The 14,796-nt window shown below is 43.1% G+C and overlaps 1 protein-coding gene and 1 non-coding gene across 3 annotated transcripts in view; both read left to right on the top strand.

The window, feature by feature from the left end:
• Positions 1-14,796, top strand: part of SLC4A8 (solute carrier family 4 member 8) — a 79,839-nt gene that overhangs the window by 22,733 nt on the left and 42,310 nt on the right. For both annotated transcript variants that reach the window (XM_045829126.1, XM_045829127.1), the window contains 8 exons: positions 628-763; positions 4,504-4,664; positions 6,944-7,132; positions 8,151-8,242; positions 9,155-9,312; positions 12,327-12,414; positions 13,360-13,506; positions 14,343-14,443. In XM_045829126.1, the coding sequence (XP_045685082.1) occupies positions 628-763; positions 4,504-4,664; positions 6,944-7,132; positions 8,151-8,242; positions 9,155-9,312; positions 12,327-12,414; positions 13,360-13,506; positions 14,343-14,443 (1,072 nt within the window). The remainder of the gene's footprint in view (positions 1-627; positions 764-4,503; positions 4,665-6,943; positions 7,133-8,150; positions 8,243-9,154; positions 9,313-12,326; positions 12,415-13,359; positions 13,507-14,342; positions 14,444-14,796) is intronic.
• Positions 184-316, top strand: LOC123813134. The gene has a single exon (XR_006784650.1). It is a non-coding gene; the product is annotated as a small nucleolar RNA SNORA66 (small nucleolar RNA).

Below are 14,796 nucleotides of genomic sequence, written 5' to 3'. Positions count from 1 at the left end.
GTGGATAAGGTGCTAGCCTGTGAACCAAAGGGTTGTTGGATTGGTTCCCAGTCGGGGCTCATGCCAGGTGGGGGGGGGGTGGTGGTGAGAGGCAACCACAGAGTGATGTTACTTTCCCTCTCTTTCTCCCTCCCTTCCACTCTCTAAAAATACATAAATAAAATCTTTAAAAATAAATAAATAGTGCAAACTTGGTCACTAACTCTGGATGATGTTGCAGAAGTGAAGGGAACCAGGTTTGCTAAAGTAATTGTGGTGATAGAAATGTATTGGCCTCAGAAGCAACTGAGGTGGTCCATTCTATCCTAGGACAGTATAAAAATAAATAAATAAATAAAATAAAAAATAAAAAAGAATTAGGCATTCTTTTTGATCAAATTCATCGGATTTCCAGTGTCTCATGAATTTTCTTCAAGTAGTCTTAGTTTTTCCTCCCATGAAACTGCTTTCGAAGAAGACATTTAAATAAATTTTCTGGGAATAAAGAAATTTTTTTGATCTATGTTAGGATTATCTTCTATATATTCCTGAAGTTTTATGTCCCCCCAGACGTGCTAAGTATGGCAGAATTCTGTTTCTGTTGAGGTTGAGGCTGGGGCAGACCTTTCTCTGTGGTTGATTTTCCAGACACACCCTCTCAGCGTGTTCAGTTCATTCTCGGCACTGAGGATGATGAAGAGCATGTGCCTCACGAGCTGTTCACAGAGCTGGACGAGATCTGTATGAAAGAGGGAGAAGATGCTGAGTGGAAGGAGACAGCAAGGTAAGGCTCTGAAAAACCTGGGTCCCGATACGCTTGGGTGGGCCAGTGTTACCTTTCTGCAAGTGACAGGCCTGTCCTGTCTTTTATTTCTTCATGGGAGAGGTGATGACTGACGTGGGAATGGATGTTCCACAGTATTCTGTGGGAAGTCTTTTTTTTAAAGTTTGTTTGTTCGTTCATTTATTTATTTTTATCCTCACCCGAGGACATGCTTAATGATTTTAGAGATGGGAAGGGAGGGAGAGACAGAGAGAAACGTTGATGTGAGAGAAACATGGATCAGTTACCTCTCACATGCACCCTGACTGGGGGCCAAACCTGCTACCCAGGCATGTACCCTGACCGTAATTGAAACCATGACCTTTTGCTCTATGGATGATGCTCCAACCAACTGAGCCACACCAGCCAGGGCTGTGGAGTCTTGATGTTGGCCTCTTTGTGGTGTCTCTGGTCATACCTATGCCAGTTGACCTTAAGCCTGGGGTTGAGGTCCTCTCTTATTTTTGGGGGGCCCAAAGTACTTCATGGGCTATTTTGACATTATAGGTCTGGTTTAGAAGATGCCTGATCAGACCACCTTGGCTTGGACCTAGCCAGAAGACAAAGTGTAGGTCCAAGATTTTTCCTGCAGTTGAGCTATAGGGTCATTTGGGTTTTAATTCACTGGGAGTCCCAGAATTTTTGAGACTTTAACTTCCTATGGGACAATCCAACCTCACAGAGACCCTTGAGATTACAGTCATTCTAAGAGTAGGCTTCCTGGGGTAGTTGTGGAGTGGCCGTGCTTGTCTGAGTCTCAGACCCAAGAGGGGCCCTTAGATTAACCAGGGCTACCTCTAGGGCTTCTCTAGTAACTGACCAACAGGCTTATGGATGATACAAAGCCAGCATGTCTGGGCCTCAGGGTCAGAGGCAATGTGGGTAACTAGCACAGCGTGAACAGCTCTTCCCAGATGCCTCCTGTGTCCATGGATGTTTTCTACAGGCAGAGAGGGCTAAACACGCTGATCGGCCTGATAGCAAGTGAAAGGGCAGTTAATGTTGTCATTCTGTCTTTGCAAACTGCTAAAGTTCACATGGAGAGGCTCTTAGTTTTTTAATTTATTTTTTAAGAGTTTATTTATTTACTTTTAGAGAGAGGGGAAGGGAAGGAGAAAGAAAGGGAGAGAAATATCAATTGTGTGGCTGCCTCTCACATGCCCCCACCGTGGACTAACCTGCAACCCAGGCATGCGCCCCCACTGGGAATTGAATCTGTGACCCCCTGATTCACAGGCTGGCACCCAATCCACTGATCCAGCCACACCAGCCAGGGCTTAATATATTTTATTGATTGTGCTATTACAGTTGTCCCAATTTTTCCATTTTTGCTCTGCTCCACTTGGTATATACCCCCTTCCCTCCAGCAGCCCCCCACTTAGTTCATGTCCATGGGTAGCGCATGTAAGTTCTTTGGCTTCTCCATTTCCTATACTATTCTTAACCTCCCCCGTCTACTTTGTGCATACCATTTAGCTTCTTATTCCCTGTACCTTTTCCCGCATTCTCCTCCTTCCTTCTTCTTGCTGATAACCCTCCAAATGATCTCCATATCTATGATTCTGTTCCTGTTCTAGATGTTTGCTTAGTTTTTTGTTTTGTTTTGTTTTTGGATTCAGTTGTTATAGTTGTGAGTTTGTTGTCATTTTAATGTTCATAGTTTTGATCTTTTCCTTTTTCTTAAATAAGTCCCTTTAACATTTCATCTAATAATGGATTGGTGATGATGAATTCCTTTAACTTTACCTTGTCTGGGTAAGCACTTTATCTGCCCTTCCATTCTAAATGATAGCTTTGCTGAATAGAATAATCTAGGTTGTATGTCCTTGCTTTTTATCACTTTGAATACTTCTTGCCAGTCCCTTCTTGCCTGCACAATTTTTTTTGAGAAATCAGTTGATAGTCTTATGGGAACTCCTTTGTAGGTAACTCTCTGCTTTTAAGATTCTCTCTTTATCTTTAACTTTGGGCGTTTTAACTATGATGTGTCTTGGTGTGGTCCTCTTTGGGTCCAACAATGTTTGGGACTCTGTACTTCCTGGACTTTTATGTCTATTTCCTTCACCAAATTAGGGAAGTTTTCTTTCATTATTTTTTCAAGTAAATTTTCAATTTCTTGCTCTTTTTCTTCTTCTTCTGGTATCCCTATGATTTGGATGTTGGTATGTTTGGGGATGTCCCAGAGGCTCCTTATGCTATCCTTGTTTTGTTTTTTTTTATTCTTGCTGTTTTTCTTTTTTCTTCTTGCTGTTCTGGTTGAATGCTTATTTCTCCCTCAAATTCCAAATCGCTGATATGAATCCCAGCTTCCTACATTCCTCTATTGGTTCCCTATAGATTTTTCTTTATTTGCTTGGCATAACCTTCACTTCTTCCTAAGTCTTTCTTATTTTGTTCCTGTACTTGATGAGTTGCTTCCCTTTGAGCATCCTTGTCACCAGTGTTTTGAACTCTGCATCTGATAGGTTGGTTATCTCTGTTTCATTTAGTTCTTTTTCTGGGGTTTTGTTCTGTTCTTTCATTTGGGCCATATTTCTTTGTCTTCTCAATTTGGCAGCCTCCTTGTGTTTCTGTGTATTAGGTAGAGCTGCTTTGTCTCCCTGTCTTAGTAGCATGGCTTATTGTAGAAAAGGCACCTGCAAACTGTAGGGGTGGAGCCTTAGGTAATCACCAGGGTGTGGCAACCTGCTTTACCACTTTGTGGCTCTATGTGCTGGAAGGGCTCAGAGAAGGGACAGTGCTGCTGCCTGGCTTCTGGAGGTTTGCCTGGCACTCCCCCTGTGCAACTGGTGCCCTTCCAGCTGTTGCCCTGGTGCTGAATTCCAGAGGAACTGGATCTCCTTATGTTTTCAGTCCATGTGGGCCCTTTACTTGGAATCTCCTGAAAATCTGGCCATTTCTTCCACTACCCCAAACCCCACTGGGTTTTTTTTTTTAATTTTAGATTTTATTTATTTATTTTTAGAGAGGGAAGGGAGGGAGAAAGAGAGAGAGAGAGAGAAACATCAATGTGCAGTTGCTGGGGGCCGTGGCCTGCATCCCAGGCATGTGCCCTGACTGGGAATTGAACCTGCGATGCTTTGGTTCTCAGCCCGCACTCAATCCACTGAGCTACGCCAGCCAGGGCCCCACTAGTTTTTACAGCCAGAAGTTATGAGGATTTATCTTATTGGTGCTGGAACCCTGAGCTGTGTGGTCTGGCCTGGGGCTGGGATCACTTACCCCCAAGGTATCCCTCCACCACATGTGAGTGTGGGACCGCCGATTCTGCCACTGCCACATCTCTGCCCATCTGCATGTCTGTGCTCCTCCTACCTGTCTGGATGAATGTGGCTTTTTTAAATCCTTGGTTTTCAGACTTGCATACTGCTCAGTTTTCTGATGGTTCTGAGTGATACTTGTTTTGTGGTCTAGTTGTAATTCTTTCTGTGTTTGTGTGAGGAGGTGAAGTGTCTTACACATGTATGTGTTTGTATTTTTTTAAGTTTTCTTTAAATAAAAATGGAATTAAACTATACTCAATCTTGCACTGTTTTATAGCCTGCTGTTTTCACTTACCAAGGTACCCTGAACGTAGAGATTAGATTACAGTGTTCATTGTTTCTATTCAGATATCTTTCTTTGTGACTTACATTAAAGATTCTCTCTTGAAAAGTCCTCATTTTCTATCTTTGGCATCTAGTTCTTTGTAATGCTTTCAGGTGGTTGAAGTTTGAAGAAGATGTTGAGGACGGGGGAGAACGCTGGAGCAAGCCCTATGTGGCAACCCTTTCATTGCACAGTCTCTTTGAGCTAAGGAGCTGCCTTATTAATGGAACGGTCCTTCTGGATATGCGTGCAAATAGCATAGAAGAAATTTCAGGTAAGTGAAGTGAGGGAACGCAGGAATACTTGTGCAAGTTAAGAAGTGTGGTATAAAGGGAAGAATAAAGTGGTTGTGTGTCCTTAGGCAAGCTATTTAACATTCCCGACCTCAACATTCTCACCTGTGTGTTGGGTGTCAAACTAGGAAACTACCTACTTCACAGACTGGTGGGATTCAAATGACATGGTGTTTAGTCTTCCATTTGTCTGTTAATTCAGCAACATTTATTTTGTATTTATTTATGCCTGCTTATGTACTAGGCACTAGGGAATAAAGATAAAATGCAGTTCCTACCATCAAGAGGCTCATCTTTTAGTGGGGAAAATGTCCATGGAATAATTAACAGCAACAATGGAGATGTATTTGGATAATAGTTAGAGAATGGAGCAACTACAAGTTGTGCAGAGAAAAGAGAGTTAAAGAAAGTTTTTTAAAATATGGCAGCTAGGGAAGACACATAGGAAATTGGGCCAAAGTCCCCCCACTCTTTCAGCAAGATACGGAGGGGAGATATCTGTCGGAGCCTCCTGGGGCGCTTGAGTGTTCCGGCACTGTGTTTCAGGGAACATCAGGGCGCACTGGAGGAGTTTTCCCTTGGCTTGGCTTGGTTTGGCTGGACAGGTTAAATAAGGATTTCTCCAAAATTTTCTCCATTTAAGGTATCTAAGTAGTTCTGTCTCTCTGGGATCACATGGGGACACAAGGGAGGGGACACACGGGAGGGGTCAGCAGGGATGGAATCCTGTGTCCCTTCTGAAGACTCTACCAGAAAGTTGTTCCTTGATGCTTCTAGCTCCCAGTGTCCAGTGTCTCTCTTATAAGGATCTGTGTCTCTCTCTTATAATGATATTTGTCAATGTTATCCAGGATAATCTCATCTGGAGATCCTTAATTATATCTGCAGAGGCCCTTTTGACCAAAAAAGGTCATGTTCACAGGTTTGGGGGTAATATACAGACAGATTTTGGGGAGTCACCATTCAACCCACTACAAAAGCCAAGAGGGGAAAAATTTATTTTATTTTATTTTTTTAAATTTTTAAAAAAGATTTTATTTATTTATTTATTAGAGAGGAGAAAGGAGGGAGAAAGAGAGAGAGAATAACATCAATGTGTGGTTGCTTCTCATGTGGCCCCCACTGGGGACCTGGCCTGCAACCCAGGAATGTGCCCTGACTGGGAATCGAACCTGTGATGCTTTGGTTCACAGCCTGTGCTCAATCCACTGAGCTATGCCAGCCAGGGCTCTAGGAAAAAAATTTTAATTCATCAGTGTCAAATGCCACAGAGAGAGCAGGTTAGGTAAGAACTAGGAGCAGCCATCAGATGTAGCAACTGGAAGGTTATTGATGATTTTATCAAAAGAATTTCTTTGAAGTAGCCAAATTGCAGGGGGCTGAGGAATTTTTGTTTTGAAAACTTTAAGTGATGGGAGAGAGAGTGAGAGAGGTAGATAGATGGATAGATAGATAGACAGACAGATAAAGGAGGACTTGGGGTAGATATTCTTTTTTTTTTTTCAAGAAGAGGGATCCTTAAGCATGTTAATATGGGGGCAAGGAACCAAACAATATAAAGGCAAATATAGAGAAACATGGATCTTTGGCTTGAATATTTGAAAATAGATTTTCTTTATTTACTGCTACTAGCACTTGGGTAGTCATGGATGAAGTTGGGGTTGAGAACAGACTGAAGTTAGGGGAGGCTTGGGAGTAGGTTTGCAGAATTGAGGTAAAACTGCTGTGTTTCCCCACAGTAGGACCTGACGGGTTCACGTTGGTGATGAATCACAGCAGTGTTAAAGTTTGGAAAGGGTCTATAGAAGACCTTTGGCAGATGACGGAACAAAATGTGTAATATTGTGGGCTTTTGAGTTGGATGGCTTTGTGTTTGAATCCTACCTCCGTACATCTTATTGGATGTGAGACCTTGAGGAATTTTATAATGTTTGGGCCTCAGTTTCCTGATCTGTAAAAATTGTTATACCAGCCACTTTTCAGAGTTCTTACAAGGCTCAGATTAGATAATCTAGTATAGTTCCTGGCGCACAGAGAGTCCTCAGTAGTTTCTATTTCTAATAATGATGTGCTGGATGAATGAAGTGTAGCTGGCCCCAGCTGCTGTCATCAACCAGCTCTTTCGGGAGCTGAGGAGGAAACTGCATCTCACTGACACTGGTCGCACTGCCTCCCCTGCTGCTTGACCCGACCTGACGTTAGCCTCTGTGGGTCTGTGGACCGTCTAGTTAGAGGGTTCAGATAAGTGCCTGTTTTCCAGACCTGATCCTGGACCAGCAAGAGCTGTTCAGTGACCTGAGTGAGAGCATGAGGGTTAAAGTACGGGAAGCCCTTCTCAAAAAGCATCACCATCAGAATGAAAAGAAGAGAAATAACCTCATCCCCATTGTTCGCTCCTTTGCTGAGGTTGGCAAGAAGCAGTCCGATCCTCATTCGATGGATAAAAATGGTAAGATTATTAGGAGTGACTGTCTTCTCTTTTCATTAATAAGACATTTAGGAACTAGCTGGAGATACTAAGTTACCAGAGGGCGGGGCTATGTTTATCTAATATGCTTCCATGCTCACTCAGACACAGTACTTTTTGTGATTGGTAGGTGGGCGACTGGGACTGGTGGCTTCTGTCTCTTACAGCACTAGGGATACTGCCTCGGGTACACCTCAGTGGGCCCAGGGTGAGAGGTTTGCACCCCAGATTGGCCTCAGCACTGATGTGGCTCTTGGGAGATATCCACCTTGAGGTAATTAGGGGCCAGAGAATTTGGGGGTCACCTGGAGATTTTTAAAGAGGAAACATAGGTTAGGGAGGCAAAATACAGTAGTGTAGACTCTTGAGTCCAACTTTAGGTTTGAGATTCTGACTTTACCACTTGCAAAGCGTGTGACCTTGAGCAACCTCCTAAACCTCTTTAAGTGTCCTTTTCTCCTCTGTCAAATAAGGATAATAATAGGTTCTATGCCATAAGTTTGTTGTGAGGCATCAATGACTTAATTCATGTAAGGTCCTTAGCCAGGTGCACTGAATGAATTTCAGCTACTGACCGGTTTCCTTCTCTGTAGCCAGGCAGGGCCTAATCTACATTGGTCTCCTTGTCCCCACATTCTCTGAATCACGTTTTGCAGGGGATTTGCCTGGGAATCTGTATATTTGAAAAGTTCTCCATGGGAGTCTCTGGTATCCATTCTTAGTTAAGGGTTACTGCCTCAATAGAGGAAGAAAAGAGGGTTACACAGATGTTCAGGAAAAAGGCGCAGGAGTACTAATACCTCTTTTCCCCCTTCACCACTGACTAGCAGGCAAGAAGACAGGCATGTGTGGTCCTAGCTTCTTGGCCATCTTAACTACTTCTTTAGGTGGGCTTTGCAGGAAGGAGATAGTCAGTCATAGCTAATCAGTCATGAATGAGGTCTATTAGATGAGGAAAGGGCAGGCACTCAGAGAATTCTGTTTGATTTTCTCCACATAGGTCAAACTGTGTCTCCTCAGTCTGTTCCAACTACAAATCTGGAAGTAAAAAATGGAGTGAATTGTGAACACAGTCCCGTGGATTTAAGCAAGGTGAGCAGAGACAGAGGAAGTTGGCTTATAGGCCTAAGCGTATCTCTAGTGGAACCCAGAGTAAGCGTTGGTATTTCAACAATCTTTTTCCAAGACCAGCGCCCCTTCTGCAGAAAAGGAGGCCTGTCTGGTCATCTCTTCCTCCTTCTGCTGCAGCCAGGGTGGGGCTGACTCACCAGTTTATCCCACCAGGGCTGACTGCTGAAACTGAAACTTGAACGGATAATCCTCCCTGACACAGGCCTCCCGATTTTTCAGATTTATTTTTTGGTACCTGCTCTCCAGCAGCTCCTTCTTACTTCCAAGGGTTTTGTTCAAACAATATTTTTGCTACTGTCTCCTAAAACTACTTTATGGTTGATACTCTTGGGGACCGTGGTTTTGTTGTCTGAGGCCTCACTGCAGTTTCTGGTTCAAGCCATGGTCTCCTGCCTCTAGCCTCTTCTTGTGCTGGGCTGTCCTTGATGTCACCTTGCTGAAACGCAGATAGTGGCAGCCCATGTCTCTGCTCACAAGGCAGGGAGCCTCGTAAAACCTTGAAACCTCTGACAAAGCAGTCAAGTATTTTAAAACAGAAAATGTTTGACATAGAGCTTCAAAAACATTTTTCGAGAAAGCGTGTGTAATGGAATTCAAGTCAGAGCACCTGGATTTAAATCCTAAAAGCTCTGTCATCCTGAGCAACTCAACTTCACCTTTCCGGGCCTTGGTTGCTTCATTTTTTAAAATAAAAAATGGTGCTAATAAGATCTGTCTTACCCACCTTACAGAGTTCTTGTAAGGATCAAATGAAATAGGATAAGAAAAACATTTGTTAAACCATGAAGCGACACAGAAATGTAAGGCGTGAAGAAGGTGATCGGTGTCGGAGGCAATGCCTCCGAGGTTCTCACAGGTTATTTGGACTTTCAGGTGGACCTTCATTTTATGAAAAAAATTCCCACTGGGGCAGAGGCCTCCAACGTCCTGGTTGGCGAGGTGGATACTCTGGACCGCCCCATCGTGGCCTTTGTGAGGCTGTCTCCAGCTGTTCTTCTCTCAGGCCTGACAGAGGTGCCCATCCCCACAAGGTAAAGACAAAGACGGCACGACTCAGTTCTATCCAGAGCACATTTATGTGAGCTCAGGGGGAAGAAACCAGTTAGTGCCCAAGCCTAGGATAATTAATTAATTTTGGGATTGCTGCTTAAAATTCAGCAGTGATCTCACTGGGGTTTAATTGGTTAATCTCCATGCAGAAGAATTCTAAGACTTTTAAGGCTATGACCGCACAGTACCTGCAGCCCTGGAAATGGAGAACTGAAGAGCATTTGAAGGGCATAGCAAGGGCTACCTTACCCTCCCAGCTCTATAGAGCCGTATCCCAGGGAAGTGTCTCTAAGCAAAGGCATTGATGTCTCTTTCCACAGTTCTGGCTTGGATTTATTTGGCTGGCAGATATGTCCACATTTGTTCAAAGGGCTATTCATGCACTCTGAAGGCAGTGATTCAGGTGACTCAGAGCCCCATTAATTATGCAGTATTCAGATGTCCAGAATACAATTTAGACTCCTCTCCAGGGCTTGATAATTTCAACTTCCTTATTCTTTTCTCCTCTCCATCATTTTCTTTTTTTAAAATATATTTTATTGATTATGCTATTACAGTTGTCCCATTTTTTCTCCCCTTTATTCCCTTCCACCCCACACCCGCCTCCCATTGTCATTCCCCCCCGCCCCCTTAGTTCATGTCCTTGGGTCATACATATAAGTTCTTTGGCTTCTCCATTTCCTATGTTTTTCTTAACCTCCCCCCGTCTTTTTTTGTATCTACCATTTATGCTTCTTACTCCCTGTACCTTTTCCCCCTCTCTCCCCACCCCCTCCCTGCTGATAACCTTCCATCTGATCTCCATTTCTGTGATTCTGTTCCTGTTCTAGTTGTTTGCTTTATTTTTTGTTTTCTAGATTCAGTTGTTGATAGTTGTGAGTTTGTTGTCAGTTTACTGCTCATATTTTTGATCATCTTCTTTTTCTTAGATAAGTCCCTTAAACCTTTCATATAATAAGGTCTTAGGAGCGATAAACCCCTTTAACTTGACCTTATCTGGGAAGCACTTTATCTGCCCTCCTGTTCTAAATGATAGCTTTGCTGGATAGAGCAATCTTGGATGTAGGTCCTTGTCTTTCATGACTTGGAATACTTCTTTCCAGCCCCTTCTTGCCTGCAAGGTTTCTTTTGAGAAATCAGCTGGAAGTCTGACGGGAACTACTTTGTAGGTAACTCTCTCCTTTTCTCTTGCTGCTTTTAAGATTTTCTCCTTCTCTTTAACCTTGGTTAATGTAATTATGATGTGCCTTGGTGTGTTCCTCCTTGGATCCAACTTCTTTGGGACTCTCTGAGCTTCCTGGACTTCCTGGAAGTCCATTTCCTTTGCCAGATTGGGGAAGTTCTCCATTATTTGTTCAAATACGTTTTCAGTTTCTTGCTCTTCCTCTTCTCCTTCTGGCACCCCTATGATTTGGATGTTAGAACGTTTAAAGCTGTCCCAGAGATTCCTAAGCCTCTCCTCATTTTTTTGAATTCTTGTTTCTTCATTCTGTTCTAGTTGAATATGTCTTTCTTCCTTCTGCTCCAAATCATTGATTTGAGTCCTGGTTTCCTTCCCGTCACTGTTGGTTCCCTGTACATTTTCCTTTATTTCACTTAGCATAGCCTTCATTTTTTCATCTAATTTGCGACCATACTCAACCATTTCTGTAAGCATCCTGATTACCAGTGTTGTTGTTTTTTTAAAGATTTTATTTATTTATTTTTAAAGAGAAGGAAGGGAGGGAGAAGCAGAGGGAGAGAAACATCAATGTGTGGGTGCCTCTCACATGGCCCCCATTGGGGACCTGGCCCACAACCCAGGCATGTGCCCTGACCTGGTATCGAACCAGTGACCCTTTGGTTTGCAGCTCACACTCAATCCATTTAGCTACACCAGCCAGGACTGATTACCAGTGTTTTGAACTCTGCATCTAATAGGTTGACTGTCTCTTCGTTGCTTAGTTCTATTTTTGGAGTTTTGATCTGTTCTTTCATTTGAGCCATTGTTTTTTATCTTGGTGTACCTATTATGTTGTAAGAGGTGGAGCCTTAGGTATTCCCCAGGGTGGGGCAACCCACGTTGTTGCATTGTGGCATTGTATGTGGGAGAGGAGTCGAAAGGGAACAATGCCTCTTGCTTGGTGGGCTTTCATTCACTTCTTATGTTTCCCACAAGCAAATTGGGTCCTTCTGGTGCTGATTCCCAGGTGGGTGGGTTTGTGTACATTCTAGGACCCTGTGGGTCTCTCCAATGAACTCTTCTGTGAGGCTGGCAGTTTCTCCCACTGCCACAATCTCCACAGGTTTTTTCGGTCAGAGATTTTGAGGCTTTATTTCCTCACCCTGGTACCCTGGGTTTTGTGGTCTGTCTCGCTCCCCAGTTGTTCCTCCCAGTTTATCTGCATGCAAATGTGGGATCCCCCAGTCTGCCAACTGCAGCCTTGCTGCATGTCCTCTCCACCCCTCCTACCAGTCTGAATGAACGTTTTTTCTTTAACTCCTTGACTGTTGGACTTCCATACAGTTAAATTTTCTGGCAGTTCTGGTTGTTTTCTGTTTTCATATTTGTTGTTGTCCTTCTTTTGGTTGTGCGAGGAGGCAAAGTGAGGAGGCAAACCTATGCCTCCATCTTGGCCAGAAGTCCAGGAAAATCTCTTCATCATTTTCTTATTAGAACAATGAATGAGATTCTGATAATGTTGAATTTGCATTACAATGCGATGTTTTTGAAAAAGTGTCTTTTCTTTAGCAAGAAATGGTGTTTATGGAAATCCCAAGAATTACCACCACATTATTGCATGGAGTCATACAGATAGCTTCCAACGCCCACCGGGGAGCTGTTAGATCAAGGCAGCTCATTTTGCTCCACCATTAGTCTGCTTCCTTTTATTGAGTGTACCATGATGATTCCTGTTCAACAGGAGAGAGAAATGTTCTGCTGCTCTTTAGAGAGGAGTAAGATGTCACTTCTTTATTTTACTTACATAATTTCCTCCTTTGTGTGTGTTGCCAGATTTTTGTTTATCCTACTGGGTCCAGTAGGGAAAGGTCAGCAGTACCATGAGATTGGCAGGTCCATGGCCACTATCATGACAGATGAGGTATGTGCCACTTCTGTTTTTCCTTCATTCTTCTCATAAATAATTACTGTTTACTCTGTGCCAGGCACTGTGCTCATTGTTGGGTATAAAATTATTACAGTTGAAGTGTCTGCTGGGAAGCAATTCAGGTCACTTCTCTGATTGCTTCTTGCTTATCAAATAATCAAAGATGCAGAGAAATCTTTTTCTTGGAAAATTATTATTCCCACATAGGATACTAAGAGAGAAAGATATTAAGGCTGACTTAACTTTCTGGAGAGGACTGTTAATTAAATGCATCCAGCCAGTTTACGTAAAGAAACCTCAGTCCTGTTCCATATAAGTGAGAGCAGTTTGTTTAAGAGTCAGGGGTTTATGCTCAGCACTGTAATGTGAATGCACCAAGGCAGCCAGCCACTTTGGCGGCCACAGGGCTGAACCCCATGGCATGCCTTGGTGAGGACTTTCCTGCTCATGTGAGTTGCAAAGCAGGAATGTCAAGGCATGTGTCTTAGCAGGCAGAGGAGACGGGGCTGTGTTTTATCAGCTCTCTTTGATTAGGAGACTTATTTCACCGAAGACCTTCATTAGTCATTCCACCCAGTTTTTCCAACCATTATGATCAGGAAAAATTTCCCATGCATCTTTTATTCCATTTTTTGAGGAAATAACAATTATGCAACTGTAGAATTATAGAGTGCCTTATCCAATGTAAAAATTATACAAATGTCCTGTCTCTTCTTATACTAAGAGACATATGTTTAGTTCTTTTTGACTTATTTTTAGGTTCATTTTTAAAAATCATTTTATCCTTGCACTTCTCTAAATGCTAAAGTTTTCTACATTTCAGATCCCCATGACAGAAATAAAAATCAAGAGGCTGCATTCATTCTTCCCCATATCCACTGGTGATTGTTTTAGGTAACATCATTTTCAACTTTCCTGAGGGTTTTTTCTTCTCTGTAGATTTTCCACGATGTGGCATATAAGGCAAAGGAGCGAGATGATCTCCTGGCGGGGATTGATGAGTTCTTGGACCAGGTGACGGTGCTTCCTCCAGGGGAGTGGGACCCCTCCATTAGAATTGAGCCACCCAAAAATGTCCCTTCCCAGGTAATGTATGCACATTAGCCAGTGGTGGCTTCGTGTCACTTACAGAATGCCTAACCATGGACAAACAAGGACTGTGTTGGATATATGCTAAATAAATTGGCACATGACCCTGTTTGGGGGCACCCAGAATGTCAGAATAAGAAATGAATGTGCAATAACACAGATCAGCTCTGGTGTGGCAGGGCCAGTCAGGATGAATCTGAAGCCAACTTTTGAAGAACTGATGTGGACTGGCAGAGAGGAGAGTGAAGGACATTTCTTGGGAGAGTGAAGGACATTTCTTGGGAGCATGTTATGAATGACACTGTTTTAAATGAAAAGAGGGAGTTGTATAGAGAGAGCAATTAGAGTTCCCTGCACTTTTTTGACCGGTTAAAGATGGGAAGGATACTCCTACTGTGCACTAGGCAGGGAACCAGGTGCCTTACATATGCTAATTCAATCTTCTCAGCAACATCCCCACAAAGGTGTTGTTATCCTTAGTTTACCAATGAGGAATAAAACTATCTACAAGGTTTTAAGGTAAAATAAGATTATATAGAGGCAGATTTGAAACTGGAGCTTAGGTTATATCTGGTTTCAAAGCCTCCATTTTTCTGCTTCTGGGCAAGGCTAAATCTGCCCAGAAGTCAGGTCCTAGTGGAGAGGAGGAAAAATTATGTTTTTTGTTTTTTCTCAGAAAAGTCAATAAACTGCTTCAAATCAATGAATGCATGCTACAAACACTTGGGTATTTTTTGGCTGCTTTTGGGTTATTTTACCACTTCCCATTGTTAGTAGAAAGTACAGAATAGATGGCTTGACTTCATTGATTTTGTGGTCATCTCTGTTAAAAGGAGAAAAGGAAAATGCCTGGAGTTCCAAATGGAAACGTGTGCCACATAGAACCAGAACCACACGGGGGCCACAGCGGGCCGGAACTTCAGCGCACCGGGCGGTGAGTTCCGGGACATTTCCCAGCTGCTTGCTGGGCACCAGTTGTGTAAAGGAATGAGTCATCCTCTTTGCTTTCAGCCTCCTCTGTAGCAGCTTAAATGGCTGGGAATGACTCTTCAAATGGAACCATTGGCTATAAGTATTATAAACGTATCAAATAGTGTATTCATTCAGTACCAAGCTCTGTCTCACCTCCAGTTCTTCCCACACATCGTACCCTCTGATTTGAACACACATCCCCTTCCTCCTCTCCTGGCTAACTGCTGCTTATCCTTTGTCTCAGCTTAGGTGTCACTTCTTTTGGAAAGCCTTCTGGGACTCTCTGTTGGTGAGGTTAGGCGTTCCTGCTATATG

This window comes from Phyllostomus hastatus, unplaced genomic scaffold, assembly GCF_019186645.2.
Source record: "Phyllostomus hastatus isolate PE091 unplaced genomic scaffold, TTU_PhHast_1.1 phas_scaffold_93, whole genome shotgun sequence".
Taxonomy (NCBI): domain Eukaryota; kingdom Metazoa; phylum Chordata; class Mammalia; order Chiroptera; family Phyllostomidae; genus Phyllostomus; species Phyllostomus hastatus.
The sequence above is the reverse complement of the archived record's forward strand: the minus strand, read 5'-3'. Positions and strand labels throughout refer to the sequence as shown.